Source organism: Microcebus murinus, chromosome 18 (assembly GCF_040939455.1).
Source record: "Microcebus murinus isolate Inina chromosome 18, M.murinus_Inina_mat1.0, whole genome shotgun sequence".
Classification (NCBI taxonomy): Eukaryota; Metazoa; Chordata; class Mammalia; order Primates; family Cheirogaleidae; genus Microcebus; species Microcebus murinus.
In genome coordinates, this window is record NC_134121.1 from 43,618,973 (window position 1) to 43,642,796 (window position 23,824).

General features: G+C 50.1%; 1 protein-coding gene across 3 annotated transcripts; it reads left to right on the plus strand.

The window, feature by feature from the left end:
* The first annotated feature begins 234 nt into the window (after positions 1 to 234).
* ODAD4 (outer dynein arm docking complex subunit 4) lies at positions 235 to 22,755 on the plus strand. Of its 3 annotated transcripts, none has more exons than XM_012765742.3 (12): positions 235 to 464; positions 2,204 to 2,335; positions 2,591 to 2,741; positions 3,439 to 3,500; positions 3,814 to 3,979; positions 5,315 to 5,539; positions 5,717 to 5,924; positions 11,279 to 11,365; positions 14,245 to 14,441; positions 16,083 to 16,183; positions 19,610 to 19,694; positions 22,096 to 22,755. In XM_012765742.3, the coding sequence occupies exons 1-12, from the start codon at positions 351 to 353 to the stop codon at positions 22,566 to 22,568; spliced, it is 2,001 nt and encodes a 666-aa protein (XP_012621196.1). In that variant the 5' UTR covers positions 235 to 350; the 3' UTR covers positions 22,569 to 22,755. The 3 variants fall into 3 exon arrangements, with proteins under 3 accessions (XP_012621196.1, XP_012621198.1, XP_075850679.1); XM_075994564.1 differs by having other exon boundaries at positions 353 to 823; XM_012765744.3 differs by lacking the exon at positions 3,439 to 3,500 and having other exon boundaries at positions 342 to 464.
* The last annotated feature ends 1,069 nt before the right edge of the window (positions 22,756 to 23,824 follow it).

Sequence of the window (23,824 nt, forward strand, 5' to 3'; positions counted from 1 at the left end):
TCTATTTGGAACTTTGCCTCCAACCCCTTCCTATTTTCTTGGCTGCCTTTGCACCTGGCAACTCCGGGGAGAGCCGAGGGAGCGAGCAACAGCAAACACCAGAGAGCTCGGTTCCCCGGCAGGCACAAACCACGCGCCGATCACTACCTTCACCAGTGCGCCGCCGCACGGGCGCATGCGCACACCGGACGGATGTACCCAAGGTCCCAGCCCACTGGAGCCAGGGGCGGGACCGGAAGTCACTCTGCATTTCTCGGTTGCCAAGAGACGGAGCTTCCACAAGCATAAGGGAAGTTCTCTAGCTTCTTTTCCTCTGTTTCTCTGCTTTCGCGTTTCCAAATCTGGTCACCATGTCGGACCCTGAAGTCGAGGTCTTACGAAGCACCTTTCCCTCTTACATGGCGGAGGGCGAGCGGCTCTACCTGTGTGGTGAATTCTCTAAAGCCATCCAGAGCTTCAGCAACGTGAGTCGCGCTTTGAACCGATCCACCACCCGTCACCACTTTCGATTACAGTTAACACTGAGGCCCTGATGATGCCTGGAGGACCCTATTGTTTCTATTATTCACTGATTCCTGATTGATACAGCACTGTCACAGATAAGCCCCGTGCTTGGTCATTCCTACCAGTTCCTTCTTGCGTTCTCCATTCTCTGCATTAACAGTGACCTCTTCCTGTACTTTTACTTAAATGTTTCGTGATAAACTGGCCTCCTTTCCACAGAGCAGCCTCAATTTCCCATCATTGACCGGGAGATTGGCTGGGAGGTTGCATGTAGAAGCCACGATGTCTGCGGCACAGAGTTGCTTATAAAAGGTGGTCAGTAAGTAACTAACATTATTATAATAACCTTAGCTTAAATTGCACCGCCCCACCCTAAGGGTATCGGGTACTGTTTGATGATATCAGGCACACTGCTGAGCATAGCACAATCCTATGAGGAAGGTACTATTATCACTGCATTTTATAAATGAGGAAACTGATAGTGAAGTTGAGCAATATGCCCAAGGTCACTGAACTAGCAAGTGGCAGAGGAAGGATTCAAAGCCAGGCACTTAGACTCCCATGCTGAGTTGCTAACCATCATACTATACATCCTCACAGGTAAACTAAAAGATATTCTTATGACAATTTCTTTTGCTACAAATAGCCCACTTCTTATTCCAAAGGGAGTGGTAGGATAGCCCTCTAACCAGTCCTGAGAGTCTGTCTGAAGTCAAGCTTCTCAACTGCTACTCAGAGTCTTTTGTCCATTTCAATCACCAGCTATACCCAGAAATGATGCACCGCCCCACCTAAAACCCACCTAAAACCAGAAATGATGACCAGATGGGTGAACAATTGAGTTCAGGAGCCCTGCCCCCACTCATTTTCCTCTTGCTAAACTGTCTTTCATCCTGGAGAAGCCCAGGCAGAGAAAAAAGAACACCCCAAGGAAGGGAGCTTTGGATGAGAAGTTGTCTGTTTCCAGGAGAGACAGTAGTTACTTCCTCTTCTTAGAAAAATAGGAAGGTCCTAGAAGGGATGGGTACAGTTTGATACCTCAGGAAGGACAGTACAGTACAGACTATGGTAATAATCTCTAACAGAAGAAGAGGGCATGGGGAATGTGGGAATCACCCACCCCCATTTTAGAACCAAAAATCACAACTTGAGTTTTCCTGTCATTTTCATGGTAATCCCCTGAAATAGTGATTAGCTCTCACTTAGCAATGTAAAAAGAGAAGGCTAGTGGAATGCAGCCTTCTTGCATATTGCATTTTGTCCTAAAATCCATTTTGTCTATCTTAAAAATGCTTAGCCTTTGAAATTCATCTTGAGTGTATTATGCAGCCATTTCAGGTTTGTGGTTGAATTTGATGTGCATAAAACATCCTTTGGTTCTATTGCAAGCATGGATTGGGGGGATCTTAGGCATTGGCAGAAAGTCAGTGTATCCACAAAGTAGCATATTCTTGCATCTCAACCAGTAGCTTCTACAATAGCTGTAATTCAACCTTGTTCAAGATGAGCTATGTGCAGATAATCAAGTTGACTGTGCAAAGATCAGGGTTATGCTGCTTTTGTCAGATAAGATCCAGAGCAATGTTTGTTGGCCAGAAGAGTCCCCTTGAAACTGCAGGAGGGTCTGGGCTGCCCTTTCCAGTTGAGCTTCTACTTTGTTCTTCATGGTGCGTGTCAACCTGAGTGGTTCCTTTCTCAGGCTCTTCATCTTCAGAATGGAGACAAGAACTGCCTGGTTGCCCGCTCCAAGTGCTTCCTAAAGATGGGAGACTTGGAGAGATCCCTGAAGGATGCTGAGGCTTCACTCCAGAGTGACCCAACTTTCTGCAAGGTGACTGTATGGGTGGGAGGACTCAATCTTGCTTTCACCACTGTTATTGCTTGTAGCAGCCTCTGGTTACAAGTACTTGAAGAACTGGCCAGACTGCCTAGTGTTTGATGCCATTTTCTCTCCATAGGTCACTTGCCTAGCTCCCTGCCCCTGTATCCCAGCCTTGAGCCTCAACCCAGGACCCTTCTGTTCTGCCATACCTGAGTCCTGTAAGGCCTTATCTGTCCACATTGATTTGACTTCCTCTCATTCCAGGGGATTTTACAAAAGGCTGAGACATTGTACACCATGGGAGACTTTGAGTTTGCCTTGGTGTTCTATCATCGAGGCTATAAGCTGCGGCCTGATCGGGAATTCAAAGTTGGAATTCAGAAAGCCCAGGAAGCCATCAACAATTCAGTGGGAAGTGAGTGATCACAGGGTATATATCCTTATCCAGGAAGGCTCTTAGGATCCTTAGGTTTAGAGGAAGGCCTGAGGTGCAGTGGGTAAGCAACTGCTGTCAGGCCTACAGGGAGTCCCACGCTTGGATTTAGCTACTGCTAACACTGTTGAGGATTATGAACTGTCCACTGGGAGGATGAGTCCCTAATCCACTGTACTGAGTGCTGCAGCACCTGGATTTCCTAAAGGCCAGGTTAGAATGGCTGTTTCAAAGTAGGCCTACCTTCAGCCTGGTATCATAAGACAGAATGGAGTCCAGCCTTCCTAGTCCCTGGCTTCCTCCCTCACCACCTGTGTACTAAGGGGCTGGCCTTACCAGTTAGCTCAATGGAAGGAGGAGGGAGGCAGGTGAGAGTTTGCCACTGTGGGTGGCAGAGTGTGGAAATGGCAATGGCACATGAAAGGGAGTGCCCCTGTGCCCAGGGCCTCCCTTTGTTTGGAAATCTGGTCACCATGACTGTGGGCTAGTTGGGACTGTCCAGCTCCTAGAAGAGTGTTACGCCCAACAGCCTGCACCATTTGCCTGCTAGGCTGGCTCCAGACCCCTCTGCCACAGCCTCCACCATCCCCCTGCCAAAGGCAGCCATTTTCACATCAAACTGTGATAGGTTGTGCCTGGGGAGCCTGGCCACCCTGAGCCCCAGCTTCTGTCCTTGTAGGTCCTTCTTCAATTAAGCTGGAAAACAAAGGGGACCTTTCCTTCTTAAGCAAGCAGGCTGAGGTAAGGGCCCTGGTTCTGTGGTTGTGTCCTTCTAAGGGATGAGGCCATGTGTGCCTGAGAAGCACAGGTCTTAGTGGCCCTCTTGCCTGGGAACTATTAGCTGCTGCCCATCATGGGTAGCCATGGGATTCTGCCCCAGCTCCAGAGAGGTCTTGGGAGTCTAGCTGTTGCCCAACCAGGCATACTCCATGGTTCTCAGCCCACAGAGAAGTCCTGGAGTTGGAGAAATGTGGAATCATAGACTCTGGGGCCATGGCTGGGTACACTGTGCAACTTGTTGAAGCTCTCTTGGATGTTGCTCCATTTTCCCCAGAATATGAAAGCCCAGCAGAAGCCTCATCCAATGAAACACTCCTCATACTACACCAAGACAGAGTCCAAGCGGAGGGGCTCACCCAAGAGTGAGAAGATTGTCCGCCAGCTTCTGGGGGAGCTCTACGTAGACAAAGAATATCTAGAGAAGCTCCTATTGGATGAAGGTTTCTGACAGTTTGTTGGCATGGGGACTTGGGGCAAAGGAAATCTGGGTGGATGCTTAATGCATGAGCCAGAGGCAGAGCCCTTCTTGTAATATTAGCTGACACATACCTATGGACAGGTTTTATTAGCAGTCTCATTTTACAGATGAGGAAACTAAGGCGCACACCTGTGGAAACTAAGTACACACATAGGGAGGCAATGACATGGCTTGTATTTGAATCCAGGAAGTCTGATTAAAGAGCCAGTGCTCTTAAGCTCTGCGGTACCCTGGGAGGGAACAACAGAGATTTGGGCTCCTTTACCACTGTCATCCCTGAAGGTCCCCTGGGCCTTCAGTCTGTACAGTGGGCAAGGAATCTGGCAGACAGGTGTTCAAATCCAAGGATATTAGTGCTAGAATTTTCTGAAACCTCATCTGTTCCAACCTCTTCTTTCGTAGATTAGGAAATAGGGAACCTTAATGGAAAGTAACTTTTCCAAGGTGATGAGCAAGTTAATGTCAGAATCAACACTGGAACCCAGGCCTCCTGACCTCTAGTCCAGTACTCTTTCTACCACACTGTGCTGCCAGTGACAGGACATAGGACAGAGCCCTAAAATGAATGTCTCACATAAACATGGGGGTGGCAGTATTGCCATTAGCTGATAAGGCTGAGCAGGGGTCACCCTTGAAACAAATGCCTTTTTTCCAGAACTGGCTTTTCCAGAACCCTTCATGTGCAGGGTTTCCTGCAGGGCTGTGACACAGGGACAGCTTCATTGCTGGCACATCTCCTGGGTAATAGGTTTGAATGCTTCCTATTCTCCAGAGGACCTGCCATGGAGGGAAGGGGTGGCCTGAACATTACCCCAGGTGGCCTTGCGGCTTTGCTACCAGCTCTAACCTCTGGCCAGGCAGTGGGAAGGGCTTGGGCACACACTGTCCTCCAGCTCCCAGCACACACTGGCCCACTTGGCACCTGGGGAATCACTGGGCACTGGCAGCGTGGGCCAGCCAGGTCATGCATTTAAACTCAGTCTGCTCTGAGGACACAGCTTGAAATGGGGGAGCCTTGAGGGCTGGAGGCTTCTCAGTGAGCTACCACTGTTCCTTCTAGCTCCTCAGATCTTGCCATGAGGGGCCTATACTGTGGAAATTCCTGAAAGGAGTCTCTGGCCTCATCCTGGCCTGGGTAAATGCACTCTGCCACCATCGCACTCACTTTCCTCACCGTTTCCGCAATTCCAGGCAGAGCTCCTCACAGAGGTCCCTGCCACAAGGAGTGGAGCCAAGAGAAGGTGACACTCTCAGAGACCTGTTCACCTTGGCGCCTCCTCATACCCCTTCCCCGCAGACCTGATCAGAGGCACCATGAAGGGCGGCCTGACCGTGGAGGACCTCATCATGACGGGCATCAACTACCTGGACACCCGCAGTGACTTCTGGAGGCAGCAGAAGCCTATCTACGCCAGGGAGCGGGACCGGAAGCTGATGCAAGAGAAATGGCTGCGGGACCGCAAACGCAGTCCCTCACAGACAGCCCATTACATCCTCAAGAGCCTGGAGGACATCGACATGTGTGGGTGATGTTCTCAGAGGGCAGATGCTTGCAGTCCCTTGCCAGGCGGGGAGGGAGCAGTAGTCGCCTGAGCCCCAGGGCTGTCTGACCTGCTGATGGTATCTTGGGGGAGAGGAGTTACCCCATCAACCAAGGGGAGGCCACCGTCACCTCCGCATCTCCCCTTTCCCTTCCCAGTGCTGACCAGCGGCAGTGCCGAAGGGAGCCTTCAGAAAGCTGAGAAAGTGCTGAAGAAGGTACTGGAATGGAACAAAGAAGAGGTACCCAACAAGGATGAACTGGTTGGAAACTTGTACAGCTGCATAGGGAATGCCCAGATCGAGCTGGGGCAGATGGCGGCAGCCCTGCATAGCCACAGAAAGGACCTGGAGATCGCCAAGGAATAGTGAGTGCCCTGGGGTAGGCCAAGGCCATGGGCCTACAGAGGAGTGGGGCCTGGAGCTCCTTGTGGCCTTTGCCAGGGCTGCTAGTGGCTTAGCACCCATTTTCTGTCCTGCATAACCTGGGGTAGATTCCTCCAGAGGTAGCGACCACCTGCCCAGGCCTGGGGGTAGGGAGCACATCTAGGCTTTAGCTTTTTTGCCACAAAGAGGGTAGCGGCTCAAAATTCCAAAAACTCCTAATGATCTGGCTCTTAGGGATCTGGCTCTTATTCTTACATCACCTCAACAGGCACGCAGCAAGCCCCAGACATGCCGGAGGCTGTTCCCGTTGGGAACACAGCAGTGAGCAAACACAAGGGCCATTTCCTTGCATATGTCAAAAAGGGGCATAGCTTATTTGCAACCATGATAAGTGCCCTGGGGGAAAAGTACAGGATCCAGTGGTGTAAGAAAGGAGGACTTGAGTGGACACTGGGGACACACAGGGGAGGCTCTGAGGCAGGAGGAAGCCTGAGGCTGGAGAGCACCCAGCACTGCCCGGGAAGAGTGGGCGGGGCTCGGATCATGTGGTGCTGACCAAGAGCAGCGTGGCACCCAACCCTTGGCTGCCACGGCTGCCCTCCCTGCCTCTGCCTTCTCTCTCCAGCTCCTCCTACGAATCTCCTCCAGAGACAAATACTTTTCCTCCATCAACTCTCCTTCCCCTGCTGACAGGCAGGCCTGGGCCCCTTTCTGCCTACAGGTTAAAAACCAAATGCCTTCTCCGGCTCTCAAGGCCCTCTCTAAACCCACCTCTGCACCACCCTCCTATAGCAATCTTCCGCTGGGGTCATGCTTCCCTGAACACTCCTGTCCCCTGCCCTTTTCACTGATGTAGGCCCCACATGCTGTCCATTCCCAGTTCATTTCTCACCTGCCCCCACCATGCTGAGCGGTGGGGTCATTCCAGAAGTAGGAAAAAAACAGCTCTAAAAACAGATTCATTTTCACATCTGGGCTCTGCCACTTAGAAGCTATGTGGATTCGATTAAGTTGTTCTTTGCCTCAGTTTCTTCATCTCTAATGAAGGTATAATAATAGCAACCCGGAGAGACTGTGAGGATTAAATAAGATGTGGAGCCAACCATCTCCAATGCACAAATGACTTAAAAATCTTTACTTCTTACCAGACTTCTCTCCCCCAGCCCCAGACCTGTGTGTCCAGCTGATTGTAAGGCATTTGCATTTGAATGTCCTGCAGCAATCCCAGACTTCTTACATTCAAATCAGAATCCCTTCTCTTCCACACTTCTTGTCCAGGATTCCTTATGCCTGTGGATGGGACTGTTGGCCACTCAGTCCCCAAGCCAGAAGCCCGAGAGGCTTCCCAGATACCTCCCTTCCCTCACTGTTCACACCCAGCCCAGGCCATGTCCTCTGCACTCTTCTCTGTCTCCTCCTCTGTGCTATCCCGGCCTTCTGTTTCCCTCCCACAACACAGTCCCGACACTTCTCACTCTTTGCCTGTTTCTTGTGACCTGGGCTTCCTGCAGCTCAGCTGGCCCTTCTGTAAAAAACCAGTCCTGTGGTCAGGATGAAGTTCCAGCACCCTGCTCAACACAGGCTGCCCCTCCTGACTTGACCTCAGCTGGCCTCCCTTGACCTGGCTTTCCTCAGGGCCTGGGGGCATCCTGGGCCCAGCCAGCACAGAGCTTTGTGCACACACTGGAGCCAGGCCTAGGCTGCCAGCCTGCACTCAGTTCCAGCCAGTCCCCGGAACAGCACTGCCTCTCCTTTCCCCAGCGCCTGCAGTCTCAGGTTCCGCCCACTCATTCTGCAACATTTGGATAAGGAGCCCCCTTCAGGAAAGCCTTCCTAGTGCCCCAGTGGTGATATGAAAATCCTTCATGGGCTGTGTGCAGTGGCTCATGCTTGTAGTCTTAGCACTCTGGGAGGCCGAGGCAGGAGGATTGCTGAGCCGAGGAGTTCTAGACCAGCCTGAGCAAGAGCAAGAGCGAAACCTTGTCTCCACAAAAAATAGAAAAATTAGCCAGGCGTGGTGGTGCACACCTGTAGTCCCAGCTACTTAGGCGGTTGTGGCAGGAGGATCCTTGAGCCCAGGAGTTTGAGGTTGCTGTGAGCTATGATGATACCACTGCGCTCTAGGCAGGGCAACAGAGCGAGACCCTGTTTCAGAAAAAAAAAAAAAAAAAAGTCCCTTTCCTGAGCCCCTTCTCCACAGGTACCCTGTCTGCCCTGTTGCACTTGGACTTCGGAAAGGGCTATGTTGTATTCCCAGCACCTGCCACATTATGGGCAGGTAATAAATGAGTGCTAAGTGACTAAGTAAACAGGTGTTCCTTAGTAATGTTAGTTTCTTTTTAACTTCTACAAAAGGACCTCACTCAGACAGAGCTCCACACTTACCTGTGAGTCCTGAGTACTCTGCAGTCCCTCATTTTAATCAGCCACTTGCTGGGCTAAGTAGCTCCTCCAGCGCCCTCAGCCCTGGTTTATTTCTCTGAATACTCTATACAGGGTTTGATTGCATGCTTTCTCATTGCTATTGTGATTTCTTTTCTTTCTTTCTTTCTTTTTTTTTTTTTTTGGAGAATAGCAGGGGAGACTGACTCAGAGGAGCTATGAGAGCAGCAGGTGCAAAGTGTGGCCCAGGGTCCAGGGAGAGAGGCAGGCAGGAGCATGGCACAGGCTCAGAAGGACAGCAGGGTCAGGGTGGCAAGGTGGATAAGAGGGAGGGAAGGGGATCTCGGCAGAGAGATGTGGCAGGGGTGGAGGATGCGGGGCACTGCAGGTCGTGGGGCGGGGCTGGGGACCCATGGGCACTGAGGCCGGGCAAGGAGTTTATTTATACTCCAGCACTGCGCTGTGGGCCTTCGTCAGAGCAAAACTTGGAACTCTGCCACCCACCTTCCTACATACTTCCCTGAGATCTTGTTGGAATGTGTCTTTCTGGCCCCTTTCAACGTATTTACCTGCATACTTATGTACACATAAACACGTAGGATTTTAAAAACAAAAGCAATTTGTTATGCTTTTTTTTACAAAAGAGAACATGGCTTGGAAAGGGTCTAATTCTTTGACTTTGCAGAAAGGCATTTCACCACACTCAGTGATGTATTTACCTCTCTGTGGCAGACACTTAGGTTGTTCCACTTTTGCCAGTACAAACTGCTCCCGTGAAGCTCTGCAGGTATTTGTGTTTCTGTGGGATATGACGAAGGACTTAGGTAGAGGAATGGCTTGGTCGTATTTGCATTTTGAAAGACAGGCCTGGCACCAGTGGGGAGGATGGCACAGCAGAGGACACTCCATGGAAGCCATGCTAAGGAGGGGTGAAGCAGGGTAAGGGTGGAGGCTCTCCCTGGGGTTCAGTGGTGCTGGGGGCAGAGCCTTGCTTGGGAAAGGAGGGGGGAGACAGGGTGCTGTTTGGAGGGGAGCTAGGATTGGGGAGTGAGTTACTGTTTCATTTGTTGTGGGCAGGTACTTTTTAACAGAGAAATCAGAACATTCATATGGTGACTGTAAAGAACTGAAGTAGAGGGAGCAATTGTCTTTCTTTTCTTTTTTTTTCAAGAGACAGGGCCTTGCTCTGTCACCCAGGCTGAAGTGCAGTGGCACCATCATACCTCACTGTAGCCTGGAGCTTCTGGGCTCAAGCGATGCTCGTGCCTCAGTCTTCTGAGTAGCTAGGACTATAGCCATGTGCCACTATGCCCAACTAATTTTTTAATTTATTGTAGAGATAGGATCTCACAATGTTTCCCTGGCTGGTCTCAAACTCCTGGCTTCAAGTGATCTTCCTGCCCAGGCCTCTCAAAGTGCTGGGAATACAAGCATGAGCCACCACACCCAGTCGCAGTTGTCTTTTTTTATGGAAATATCTTAATTTTTTTGATGACACATGAGTACTGTGAAAAATTAAATTTATATGGATATAATTGAAAGTGTCCCTCATAATTTCATTTTCTCTGGGTGATTGTTGTTAATAGTTAGCCTTATATTCTCTACTTCCTTAAAAATACCTACATTTTTTGGTGGCTTAAAATGATACACATTTATTTTTTTATAGCTCTCGAAGTTAGAAGTCTGAAATCATTTTCACTGGACTAAAATCAAGGTATATGTAGGGCTGTACTCTCCCCAGAGGCTCGAGGGGACAATTTGTTTCCTTGCCTTTTCCAACGTCTAGAGCTGCATTCACTGCACTCCTTGCTTGTGGTTCCTTTCTCATCTTCAAAGCCAGGAGCATAACATCTTGCTTCAGGCCCACATATGTATTTTGTAACACAATTGAGACAATGTATTAGTACATAGTATACTCCCCTATAATTTGACTTTTTTTTTTTTTTTTTTTGAGACAGAGTCTCGCTTTGTTGCCCAGGCTAGAGTGAGTGCCGTGGGGTCAGCCTAGCTCACAGCAACCTCAAACTCCTGGGCTCAAGCGATCCTGCTGCCTCAGCCTCCCAAGTAGCTGGGACTACAGGCATGCACCACCATGCCCGGCTAATTTTTTGTATATATGTTAGTTGGCCAATTAATTTCTTTCTATTTATAGTAGAAACAGGGTCTCGCTCTTGCTCAGGCTGGTTTCGAACTCCTGACCTCGAGCAATCCTCCCGCCTCGGCCTCCCAGAGAGCTAGGATTACAGGCGTGAGCCACCACGCCCGGCCTTAATTTGACTTTTTTTGAGACAAAGTCTCACTCTATTGCCTGGGCTAGAGTGCTGTGGCGTCAGCCTAGCTCACAGCAACCTCAAACTCTTGGGCTCAAGGGATCCTCCTGCCTCAGCCTCCCGAGTAGCTGGGACTACAGGCATGCACCATCATGCCCGGCTAATTTATATGTATGTATATATATATATAATTTTTTTTTTTAGTTGTCAAGCTGATTTCTTTCTATTTTTTTAGTGGAGACAGGGTCTCGCTCTTGTTCAGGCTGGCGTCTAACTCCTGTGCTCAACTGGTCCTCCCACCTTGGCATCTCAGAGTGCTAGGATTATAGGCATGAGCTACCACCCCTGGCCTCAAATTATCTTCTTAAAGTAGATTCCTAGAAGGGGAATTGATGAAGCAAAGAAGCATCTTGATTTTGCTGGCAAATCAATAAACTTCTCTTTCCTTCTCCTCAAAAATAAATAAATAAATACAGGAGCATTTTTTTGAGCTGTTGACTGATTACCCTCCAGAAAAGGCAGGAGAGGGCCTGTGGGCCACAGGCTGGCCAGCCTGGGAATCATTCCTCCAAATGGAACCCTGAAGCCAGGGCCCCTGCTTTGCTTTCTTTTTTATTAATATTTCCACAGTGCCTAGAATGACCAATTTCTAGTGAATGGCTTATTTTGCTTCTGCTCCACAGTGACCTTCCTGATGCAAAATCAAGAGCCCTTGACAACATTGGCAGGGTTTTTGCCAGAGTTGGGAAATTCCAGCAAGCCATTGACACGTGAGTGACCAAGAACTGCCCCTCTGGGGGCTGGGATATCCCACCTTACCACTGGAATCTCAGTTTGGGGCCAGATCGCCAGGCAAAGAGGTATTAGAACACCTGGGTTTGGCTTCTGGTTCTGCTACATGACTACTGGCAAGTCACTTACCGTTTTTTTTTTCCTGAGATGAGGTCTCGCTATATTGCCCAAGCTGGTCTTGAACTCCTGGGCTCAAGCAATCCTGCTGCCTTAGCCTTCCATGTAACTGGGATTAGAGGCACTGCGGCCAACTTGGCAAGCCACTTTCAAAACTCTGGGATTCATCAGATAAATGAATTAATGGAATGGAATCACCATTTTTCAAAATTTCCCAGTGATAAGCATCACCTGTAATACTTGTTGGGCCTATGAATTACTGGGCCTCTTCTTACTCTACAGGTGCCAGTTGGAACTCATGAAACCATTATTAACAACACTCCAGGTGATTCTTACCTTTGGTCAAGTTCAGATACTGGTGGACCAGTTGACCTCTGAGACCTCTTTTTGAGGCTATTCTGTGACTCTTTATGGTTGTGTGGGGACCTTGGGAACAGTGTCTAAGCTCTTCAGATGGCCCAATTGCCTGACTTTTGATGTCTAACCCTGGGGCTGGTTATCTGCTCAGTGTGATGGGCTCAGCTCCAACAAGATGTGGAGGAGGCCCAGGCTTGGAGACCAGCCCATATCAGGAGAGCCAGCTCATTGGGTGCCCTCACTTAGCATGGAGAGAAATTGTCCTTCATGCTCTCATTGCTTTACCAAAATAGACTTGTTCACCAGCAGCCTCCTGCACTACATAATTTGGATTCCTGAATGGCCTTTGGTGTCTGTTTGCTGAAAGACAGAGAAATATCAAAGTTTACTCGCCTGCTATTATCTTTCTGTAATAAATTGTTTTATAATAAATATGTTCTTATTAAAATATTAATTTGGAAAATAAAGAAAAGTAGAAGAAAAAATTATTCAGTCCCACCACCCAAAGACAAATACTAATTCTAATCCTGTTCTTTTTTTCTTTTATTTTGAGACAGAGTCTCACTTTGTTGCCCAGGCTAGAGTGAGTGCCATGGCGTCAGCCTCGCTCACAGCAACCTCAATCTCCTGGGCTCAAGCGATCCTGCTGCCTTAGCCTCCCAAGTAGCTGGGACTACAGGCATGCGCCACCATGCCCAGCTAATTTTTTCTATATGTATTAGTTGGCCAATTAATTTCTTTCTATTTATAGTAGAGGCGGGGGTCTCACTCTTGCTCAGGCTGGTTTCGAACTCGTGACCTCGAGCAATCCACCCGCCTCGGCCTCCCAGAGTGCTAGGATTACAGGCATGAGCCACTGCGCCCGGCCCATTCCAATCTTTTTAATGTTGATTTTCCCATATACACTTAATAATTTTCTTAAACGTTATTTTTATGTTATTTCAAGTGCTATTTTTAAACATTATTTTCAACTGTTGTATCAAATTCAACATCCCATAGGCTGGGTGTGGTGGCTCACACCTGTAATCCTAGCTCTCTGGGAGGCCGAGGCGGGCGGATTGCTCGAGGTCAGGAGTTCGAAACCAGCCTGAGCAAGAGCTAGACCCCGTCTCTACTATAAATAGAAAGAAATTAATTGGCCAACTAATATATATATGTATATAAAAAAAAATTAGCCGGGCATGGTGCCGCATGCCTGTAGTCCCAGCTACTTGGGAGGCTGAGGCAGAAGGATTGCTTGAGCCAGGAGATTGAGGTTGCTGTGAGCTAGGCTGACGCCATGGCACTCACTCTAGTCTAGGCAACAAAGTGAGACTCTGTCTCAGGAAAAAAAAAAAAAAAATAGAACAAGTTAGCCGGGCATGGTGGCGCATGCTTGTAGTACCAGCTACTCAGGAGGCTGAGGCAGGAGGATCGCTTGAGACCAGGAGTTTGAGGTTGCTGTTAGCTAGGCTGATGCCATGGCACTCTAGCTCAGGCAACAGAGCAAGACTCTGTCTTAAAAAAAAATAGGCCGGGCGCGGTGGCTCACGCCTGTAATCCTAGCTCTCTGGGAGGCCGAGGCGGGCGGATTGCTCGAGGTCAGGAGTTCGAAACCAGCCTGAGCAAGAGCGAGACCCCGTCTCTACTATAAATAGAAAGAAATTAATTGGCCAACTAATATATATACAAAAAATTAGCCGGGCATGGTGGTGCATGCCTGTAGTCCCAGCTACTTGGGAGGCTGAGGCAGGAGGATCCCTTGAGCCCAGGAGATTGAGGTTGCTGTGAGCGAGGCTGACACCCCGGCACTCACTCTAGCCTGGGCAACAAAGCGAGACTCTGTCTCAAAAAAAAAAATAAATAAATAAAAAAAAATAAAACAACAACAAAAATAAAAAAAATAATTCAACATTCCATAGATGTCACCAAAATAACTTTAGTAGTTTTAAACAATCTTAGTGATTATTAGCTCCACCCTTGTATCTAAAAGAACAGGCCGGGTTTGGTGGCTCACACCTGTGATCCTGACACTTTAGGCGGGAGGATTGCTTAAGGCCAGGAGTTCAAGACTGGCCTGGACAATATCAAGACCACATTTCTGCAAAAAATAGAAAAATTAGTTTGGCATGGTGGCAGGCACCTGTAGTCCCAGCTACTTTAGAGGTTGAGGCAGGAGAATCACTTGAGCCCAGGAATTTGAGATTGCAATGAGCTGTGATGATGATACCACTGCACTCTACCCAGGGCAATCGAGTGAGACACTGTCTCCAAAGAAAAAAAGAACTGGTAGTTGTAGAACAAGTTTTATTCTATTCTGCCACCCAGGAGGAAGCCTTGGCTTCCTATGGCACTGTGCACAATTTGAGGCGAAGGCATTTATTCTAGTTCTTCCTGTTTCCAGGTGGGAAGAGAAGATCCCTCTGGCAAAAACCACTCTGGAGAAGACCTGGCTGTTCCATGAGATTGGCCGCTGTTACCTGGAGCTGGACCAGGCCTGGCAGGCCCAGAATTATGGCGAGAAGTCCCAGCAGTGTGCTGAGGAGGAAGGGGACATTGAGTGGCAGTTGAATGCCAGCGTTCTGGTGGCTCAGGCACAAGGTATGGGCTCAGAGATGACCACCCTACATTTCTCAGCCTTCAGGCCCAGTTGTCACCCCAGGGGTGGGAATCCTATGGGCTGAGTTTACCATCCCAGTATTTCCCTGCCCCTCAGATTAATTCTGAGAGTTGGGATAAGTCATTCCATACTGGCCAGCATGTGGTAAGTGCCTACTTTCAGCAAAGCCTGGCTACCCCTGCCCTTGAGCTCAGCTGCAGAACATTACAGCATGGTGTCATCCTTAAAACAGTGTTCATGTATGGGGCTACTTCCTCCTGCTTTGGTGCTTCTTACACAAGCATTCTTTTATTTTTTGAGACAGAGTCTCACTCTGTTGCCCGGGCTAGAGTGCAGTGGCGTCAGCCTAGCTCACACCAACCTCAAACACCTGGGCCCAAGCGATCCTCTTGCTTCAGTCTCCCAAGCAGCTGGGACTACAGGTGCTCACCACCACACCTGGCTAATTTTTTTCTATTTTTAGTAGAGATGGGGTCTTGCTCTTGCTCAGGCTGGTCTTGAGCTCTAACTCCTGAGCTCAAGCAATCCTTCCCCCTCAGCCTCCTGAGAAGCTGGGACTACAGGCACAGGCTACATTCTGTTCTTTGAATTTTCTTTTGTAGAGACAGAGTCTCGCTATTGCCCAGGTTGGTCTCAAACTCCTGGGCTCAAGTGATCCCACTGCAGCTATCCAAAGTGCTAGGATTGGCCAGGCGTGGTGGCTCACGCCGTAATCCTAGCACTCTGGGAGGCCGAGGTGGGCGGATTGCTTCAGGTCAGAAGTTTGAAACCAGCCTGAGCAAGAGCGAGACCCTGTCTCTACTATAAATAGAAAGAAATTAATAGGCCAACTAATATATACAAAAAAAATTAGCTGGGCATGGTGGCACATGCCTGTAGTCCCAGCTACTCAGGAGGCTGAGGCAGAAGGATTGCTTGAGCCCAGGAGTTAGAGGTTGCTGTGAGCTAGGTTGACACCATGGCTAGGTGCTAGCCTGGATAACAAAGCGAAACTCTGTCTCAAAAAAAACAAAAAACAAAACAAAACAAAAACAGAGTGTTAGGATTACAGGCATGAGTGAAGCTCCTTTAAAGGGCACAAATCAATCAATCAGTCACCCAATCACTCCAATCCCAGCACCAACCAGTGCTGGTGCTAACTGTCTGGGTGACCTTGGGGTGGGAGCTGGACTCAAGAGAGCTGAGTTCCAGCAGCTGGCCTACAGGTCATGTCCAAACCTCCACATTTTGTTTGGTCTGCACAGTGTTTTTGAAAGATTGAGTTACTGTTTAAAAAATGTGAATTTCCTCTTCTGGAACAATCTAAAGATGGGGCAAGATGGGGTTGTCTCCTCTGCCCTGGAGACAGACGATGTATGCACTGGCTCATACCACAGGTCCCTTTCCCTCACTGACACTTTAGAACGGCCTGACAGCCAAGGCTTTGGTCCTCAGTGGTGAGACGGCCCAGGACAGTGACTGAAAGGGGGTGCCGAGCAGCTTAGTGATGCTGCAGGGGCTGAGTCCAGCTCGTGCTAACTGCTAACAGGCACGGAGCACGACCAGGCAGGCCAGGGGCTCCATTGTGCAACACAACAGTGTCACAATCTACGTTTGCTGTGCCTTCTCCACTTGCCCTGCAGTGAAGCTGAGAAACTTCGAGGCGGCTGTGAACAACTTTGAGAAGGCCCTGGAGAGGGCGAAGCTTGTGCACAACAGCGAGGCGCAGCAGGCCATCATCAGTGTGAGCCTTGTCACCCGCTGGGCCCTGGGTGTGGGGACAGGGCTCGGTGGCTGGGCCCTCAGCTCCCCCTCCACCTCCGGTGGCCGCTCTGCTGCCACTCATTCTCCACCAACTGCAGGACACACCCCGTGCAGGGCAATGGCTCCGAAGCATTTGCTGTTGCCTTCAGTTTGTGTAGTGACCCACCACACATAGTACTATTTGAAACAAAGAAAAAACAAACAGGCTGGGCAAAGGTGGCTCACACCTGTAATCCTAGCACTCTGGGAGGCTGAGGCGAGTGGATCGCTCAAGGTCAGTTGAGTTCGAAACCAGCCTGAGCAAGAGTGAGACCCGGTCTCTACTAAAAAATAGAAAAGAAATTAATTGGCCAACTAAAAATATATACAGAAAAAAATTAGCCGGGCATGGTGGCGCATGCCTATAGTCCCAGCTACCCAGGAGGCTGAGGCAGAAGGATTACTTGAGCCCAGGAGTTTGAGGTTGCTGTGAGCTAGGTTGATGCCACGGCACTCTAGCCTGGGCAACAGAGTGAGACTTTGTCTCAAAACAAAAACAAAAACAAAAAAAACCCCAGAAACAAAATTTTAAAAAGACATATTTACCTCTACTATGTACTATGCATGCCAATATTTTCTATTGTATTCTATTTTCTTTATCATTTTCTTTTATGTAATGCTAGTTCAGACCTTCTAAACTGATTTTAGGACTTGCAGTTTAAAAAATACTGCCTTTTCCAGGAGACTCCAAGATATACAGTATGATTTCCTTGTTCTCTTGCTCACACCCTTTGTTGGTTCCTGGGTGTCTCTGTTCTTAGCTTTTTTTGGCCATTGGCTGGGAAGGCCCCTGGTAACTTCTCCCCTGTGGGTGCCCCAGCCTTCCTGCTGGTCAGTACCCACCCCCACCACCCTGCATGCCAGCTCCAGCCAGCGTTCTGCCTTTTCCTGAACAGGCTTTCTTATGCCTCTCAGCATACCCTGTTACCTCTGCCTGGAATATTCTATACCCTCCCTTCCCATCTCCTTCACCTGACTACTCCCACTCAACCTTTAGGTTTCAGCTTAGAAGTCCCATCTTCCAGAAAACCTTCTGTAGCTCCTCAGTCTGGGTGAGGTGCCCACCCCTCCTGGCTTCCACAGGCCCCCGGGTGCCCCCTCAGTGTCCACGTGGCTCACTTGGAAATGCCTGGACCCATACTGCTTAGTGAGGCAGCCGCTAGCCACATGTGGCTATTTAAAGTTAATTAAAAGTAAGTAAAATGAAAAATTCAATTTCTTAGTCACACTAGCTACATTTCATTTTTCTTTTTTCTTATTTTTTTTTCCTTTTTCACATACCCATTATTTTATTCTCAAAACATTTCAGATCTTCAATATTCACATGTACCCCATGGGTACTACATAGTACAATCTAGAATATTCCCATTGTCACAGAAATTTCTGTTGGACAGTGCTGGCCTGGATTGTGCCAGGAGTCAGAGACCAAAGGTGAAGCCCAAAGGGAACATGCAAGTGCCCAGGGCTCCCTCACCCACACCCCGCCCAGAGCCACTGCAGGCAGGCACACAGGAAAGGCTGCATGGCGACCTCACAGGCACATAGGCAGTTGGAGAGGAATCCCGTAAACATTCCACCTCCCACTGCCAACCAGGCTGCTGTCCCTAAGCCGTTCCCACATTGAAATTCCAAACCACCACCGGCACATGGCTGAACCTTGGTAAGCATCTGCCAGAGTGAACTAAATGAGGCCTCTGTCCTTGGGAGCTTGCGCCATGGTTGACAGTGGCCAGATTGCATAAGTCGTGGGCAGCACAAGAGGCATGGCCTCCCTCAGGGACCAGACTGGGGATGGAGCAGGCACTTGGGAGAGGAAGCAGTGACACCTGAGGATACTCCCAGCTGGAGGTGGGCCTCATGCCAGGCTCTGAAGGACAGGACAGCAGTGTTTGGCCCAGCTGAGAAGAGGCAAGAACACTGAAGATGTGGGAGGCTGGGGGCACCAAGGGCCCACGGCAGGCAGAAGAGTGACCTTGGGCCTGGGTTCAAGGGCCAGTGGGGTTCACGATGGCAGGGGGTTGGGGTTATAGGACCCCAGAGAGTCGGTACACCAGCCTGGACTTGAAGGGCTGTAGATGGGAGAGAAGCAGCCTACACCTTCAGTCTTTTGGGAGGGAAGTTCATGGGGAGCTGTTTGCGAGGACCATAGTGAAGCTGACACTTCCCTCTTGTGGTGGAGAAATCACACCCAAGAGACTGCAGGCACAATCCCGGGGCAGCTTAGGCCTATCACATTGCTGTCCTCTTCATTCTGTGTAGGGGACATGGCTCCCAGTATGTCTGCCCTGCCCCTAGCTTTAGCCTCCAGAGGAAGAGCTCCCACCTTCACTAAAGCCCGCCATGTGCTGCATGACTTACATGTGTGGTCTCCCATTTAGTTCTCTTCCATGTGATCACCCTGCAAATAGGGAGCGTGGCAATTCAATTCAGTAAATATTTACTGAGCGTGAGTTGGCTCTGGGCTGTGAAGCCCAAAGGTATATGACCATGGTCCTGGCCCCCAAGAAGCTTGGTGTCAACAAGAAGATTAAAACAAAAGCACAAACCCTAGTTCATGACCAGTACCATAAGGGACCAGGGGAATTCAGAGTGACAGAGCCCCATTTGGGAGGCAGGGCTGGAGATTTTCCCAGCAAGGAGGGTTTGAGGTTGTCTTGAAGGCTGGGCAGCCATTGAAGGGTTAAGAGGCAGAGAGAAGGTGCCTGTTGGCCCTCAGTGACTCCTCGTGGGACCAGGTCCTGGACTAGCATGTCCAAGCAGCAGGGCACATGGGGGCAGACCAACACTGCGAGGGCGCGTGAGCATCCAGGCCCAGGGCTGCTCAGCACATGCTTCTGAGTGCTGCTGGGCTCTGCCTGGTGCTCGCCCTGGGGATACTGTGAGCTCTCAAGGTCCCCACAGGCTTGGCCCAGGCCCCTGTGGAATGGGGACTTGGAGTTGGAGAAACTGCAGATACCTTTGAAGTCTCTTCTGAAGGCAAGCCAGGCCCCCCGGCCTGTCCCCTCGGTGTATTTCTGGGTCCCTTCCTCAGCTTGCTGTCTTGCTTAGAAGCTTGGATTGTCTTTTTGCATTGACTGAAGTCAGAAGCTGCTTTAGGTAAAAATTTGTACACAGACACTTGTCTCAAATACATGCCTAAGCCCAAGAGAAATTACTTTGGACTTGCAGTGTGTATCTCTCATACCATTTATTGCGGATAATTCCAGATATAGAGTAACCTGAGGGCAGGCATCTTCAGAGGAGCCAGAAGGAAGCTGAGGATGGCAGAGTTACCCCAGAGCCCCGCCTTCTGGGCCTGGGGCTTAGGTGAGGAAAGGAAAAGGTGCAAACAGGGTTAAGAGCTCACCATGCCCTCTACCATCTACAGGCCTTGGACGATGCCAACAAGGGCATCATCGATGAACTGAAGAAAACCAACTACAGAGAGACTCTCAAAGAAAAGAAAGAGAAAGGTGAGTTCCTGGAACCGTGAAGAAGGCAGCTTGAGCATTCCCCATCTGCTTTCTCTTCCTTTGGGCCTATCCACGTGTCCCAGCAGCTCCCCTGGTCTGGGGGCTTGACACTGCCCACTGCATGTACTGATTTCAGTGCCACCAGCAGCCCCAGCCTGTCCCTGGGGCAGGAGAGGGTTCAGCTCACCTGAGAGCCCATTCATCTGTTTCTTCAATTATTTCACTGAGTACTTGTTGAGCACTTGTCATGTGCCAGGAAAGGGTTAGATTCTGGGGAGACGGAGGCCAGTGCACAGACGCAGGGGCAGGGAGGACCGGTGGAGCTTTCAGCTGCCGGGCGCCCGCTGGCAGGTGCTGCCCTGAGAGCACCCGTGGCGTGCGCCTGGGGGGAGGCAGGTGAGGCTGCGACAAGGAGGAATCATCTACCACTGGCTCCAAAAGATGTGCAGGAGTTTTCCAGGACAGAGGTGGAAGGAGGGAATTTCTGGTAGGAAGAGCAGGAGCAAAGTCACAGAGGCAGAGTGACAACAGTTACCCTTCCGGGGCTGTCACCTGCGTGCCAGGCACTGGGCACCTGCCAGGAATTACTGTGCTGGCTCTCTCCACCCTATGAGGCAAGGGCTGTGTGGGGGAAAGGAGCTGAGTGAGATGAGCCACCTGCCCAGCCTCACAGCTAGGGAGGGATGACTCGGAGCCTGACTCTCCCCTGCTGTGTGGCACTGCTCCTGCGCCAGCAGTGGAAGGGCAGGTGCCAGAGGGGCACCAGGTTGAGCTGAGGTGCAAAGGCTGCCTAACAGCTGGCCATCCGGCCTTGTCACATTCTTTCTCCCAAGGTCTTGAGGGAGTAGAGAGGCCTTTGGCCCCCTGCCCTCAGGCTCTCCTTGCCTGTGGGGAAGGAGAAGCAGAAGGTGGCTGGGAGCCTGGCTCCCGGGGCCAGCAGCAGGTGATAAGAGCAGCAGTTGGTGGTGAGCTGCCTGTGGTCCCAGCCACCTAAAAAATTACAAAGAAGAAAAGCAGTAGCTGATGGCCATTCACGCCTCCCATGAGCCAGACATTCTTCTAAAGGCTGACTTACCAGATCCTTCCTGAACACCATGAAAGAAGTATTGTTTGGGTGATTTTATGGATGAGGACATGGAGGCAGGGGGTGACAGTTGCACATTGGTTTTGTCTTGGGCAGTATGGCTCTAGAACCCATGCTTCTGTGGTGGCGCGACACTGTTTCTGGTGACGAAGACAGCCTCTGCCCCTCCCCGCCAGGTGGTGCCTTCACTCCAGGCAGATTGCAGCCAAGGGAAGCCAGGGCTGGGGGCCCAGGAGGATGGAGCCCGGTGCAGATTCCTGGCTGCAGCCCCTGGGCTCCAAGGCTGAAGTCCTCTCTGGTCCAGGCTCTGCAGCAGGAGGTTTCTGGGCACCTGAGCAGCCAGATGACAGCCCTTTATTATGCAGCACCTGCCATGTGGTAGCCAAACTCCTCAGATAGGGGCTCTGTCTCTGCCCCCACATGCCTTGGGAGCTGCTGTCAGAAGCCAAAGGGGAGGCAGATGTGGAGAGAGACAGCAGGGAAGCAGATGCTCCATGTAGCCTTCAATGACGGCCTCCCCTCGCCAGGCTGAGTCCTCCCAAAATCCCATCTGGAAGGCTCTGCGCGGGTGGAGCTGCCGGCACTTCCCTCTCAGGACAGCAGGTGGCAGCATCGCACGTGTGTTCACCTCCGGAGGGCGGGGAACCCCGAGGCGGGAGAGGCTGGGCAGGCGCCTTGTCGTAGGCACCGGCGCCTTTCAGGAAGAGAATGTGAGGGAGAAGCAAGCGGGATGGGTCACTTATCTCTGTAACTGGTAAACACTAGGAGCAAGCCCCCTCCCCCCCCAGGCTGTAAGATAGCTCTCCACCCAAACTTCCTGCTGGCAGCCTGCTCCTACTTTGATAGGAACAAACAATGAATGTGCTTCCCAGGGACAAAGAAAAAGTGGCAGAATGAGGATGCTGGAGAAAAGAACCCTCTGTCGTTTCCCAGCACCTGTACCTTTCTTTTACTGCAGAGAAAAGAGAATGTGCTCTGGGGTCAGACCGTCCTAGGCTCAAACTCTGACTCTGCCATTTACTTGTTTGCAGCGTGACCACTGTGCGTTGCTGTTCGCACAGCGCTCTCAGGTACCTTGATTCAAATCAATGACAGTTTCATGACCACCAGATGGTATAATCTCTATAGCACCTCATGATGCCCAGAGCTGGGCTGGCACCCAGTAAATGATGGTTCCCCTCCTCTCCTTCTGGAAAGGTGTGCTGTCCTCACCAATTTAAAGAGCTCGTGAAAACAGTCCTTCTCGGGACCTTTCTCAGAAGCACAGGCATGCATAAAGATGAACTTTCATCTTCTCTCCTTTCTCTTGTTTTTCAGAAGAGGGTGCTTTGTTTGAAGATGAAATAATAGCAAAGGAGAAGGAAAGGAGCAGAATGAAAGACGAGCCTGAGAAGGTGATGAAGGAGTGGGAAAGAGAGCAGATTGAGAGCGACAAAGAGACAGATGACTACGAGGGGTTCAGGAAGGCCCTGGACACCACATTAAGTGCACAGCAGAGAGTGGAAGCAGGAAAAGCCAGAAGAGGTTCGGGAGAAGTTGCCAAGGGCGTGTCAGAGTTGAGCACAGGAAGATTAGGAGATGAAGACAGGAAACAACCAGAAGTGGGCAGGAGAGGATCAAGGGAAATTTACAGGCGGCCTTCAGGAGAATTAAGCAGAAAGGAATCAGAAGGACTAAAGACATTTTCAGAAGTAGGCAGCACAGAGTTGGAAGAACAGGGAAAAACAGAATTGGGAGAAAAAGGAGAAATGAAAAAACTAGAAAATGTAAAAACAGAAGAACTTGAATGAAGCTATGGTCAGTAGGCATTAGGATCAGGAGGGTGGTGTTCAGAGGGGTCTTGGGATCTTACTAAACTTGTCCTTCAAGATGAGATTTGTCTTTAATAGGAAAAATGGGAGACTGGGTCCTACAGATCACCTCTGCCTCTTTCTGTCACTATTTTACCATTAAATAGATACCTTTCACTCCTACAAACCCAAAGTCTGTCATTTTGCCTCCTCACCCCCCCCCCTCACATTCTCAGAATAGCGTCAGAGAAGAAATGAGAAAAATGCTAAGAAGAAAGAGTTTCAGGGCTGGGCACTGTGGCTCACACCTGTAATCCTAGCACTCTGGGAGGCTGAGGCGAGTGGATCACTCAAGGTCAGGAGTTGGAAACCAGCCTGAGCAAAAGCCAGACCCCATCTCTACTAAAAGTAGAATGAAATTAATTGGTCGACTAAAAATATATAGAAAAAATTAGCCGGGTATGGTGGTGCATGCCTGTAAACCCAGCTACTTGGGAGGCTGAGGCAGAAGGATCACTTGAGCCCAGGAGTTTGAGGTTGCTGTGAGCTAGGCTGATGCCATGGCACTCTAGCCTGGGCAACAAAGTGAGACTCTGTCTCAAAAAAACAAACAAAAAAGAAAGAGTTTCAGGAAGGTGAAGAAACAGGGCTTGGGGAGGGTGCCTCTGGCTCCAGGGTACCCAGCAAGGTTAAAGGGAGGAGGAGAGAGGCCCGGAGTGGGGGTGTGTCTGCCCAGCCATGGGCTGTTGGTTATTGTGCTGAGGCCCATAGTGTGTAGGACACCCTGGGAAGCTCTGTGGAAGAAACAATGGTGGGGCAATAGTGGGAAGGCCTCAGCTCTCACATGGTGAGAAATGCCCTAAACCTGGAGTGGCCAATGCTGGGACTGATAAGAGACGTTGTGCTCTAGTGCCCAGAAGAAAATAGCTCCTGCCAAAGAACAGGGGAGTAGCCTGGGAGTGGGGCGGCAGGTATACTCTATCTCTGCCACCTTGAGGTGCTACCATCAAGTAAGAAGCTTGTTTCCTCCTGTGTGTAACGCAGTATCTGCCTCAGGAGTTGGTGTGACGCTTACGAGTACAGCACTTGGTACGTAGGAAACTCGAAAACTCAACCGAACTTTCGAGGCCTCACAGAGGAGGTGGCAGCTGAGCAGCTGGCCTCAGAGGCTGAGTTAGGATTTCACTCCGTTATTCATCTGTCCCTTTGGCCATTGCCATCCTGGTCTCATCTCGCAATTCCTAGAAGGAAGGGTC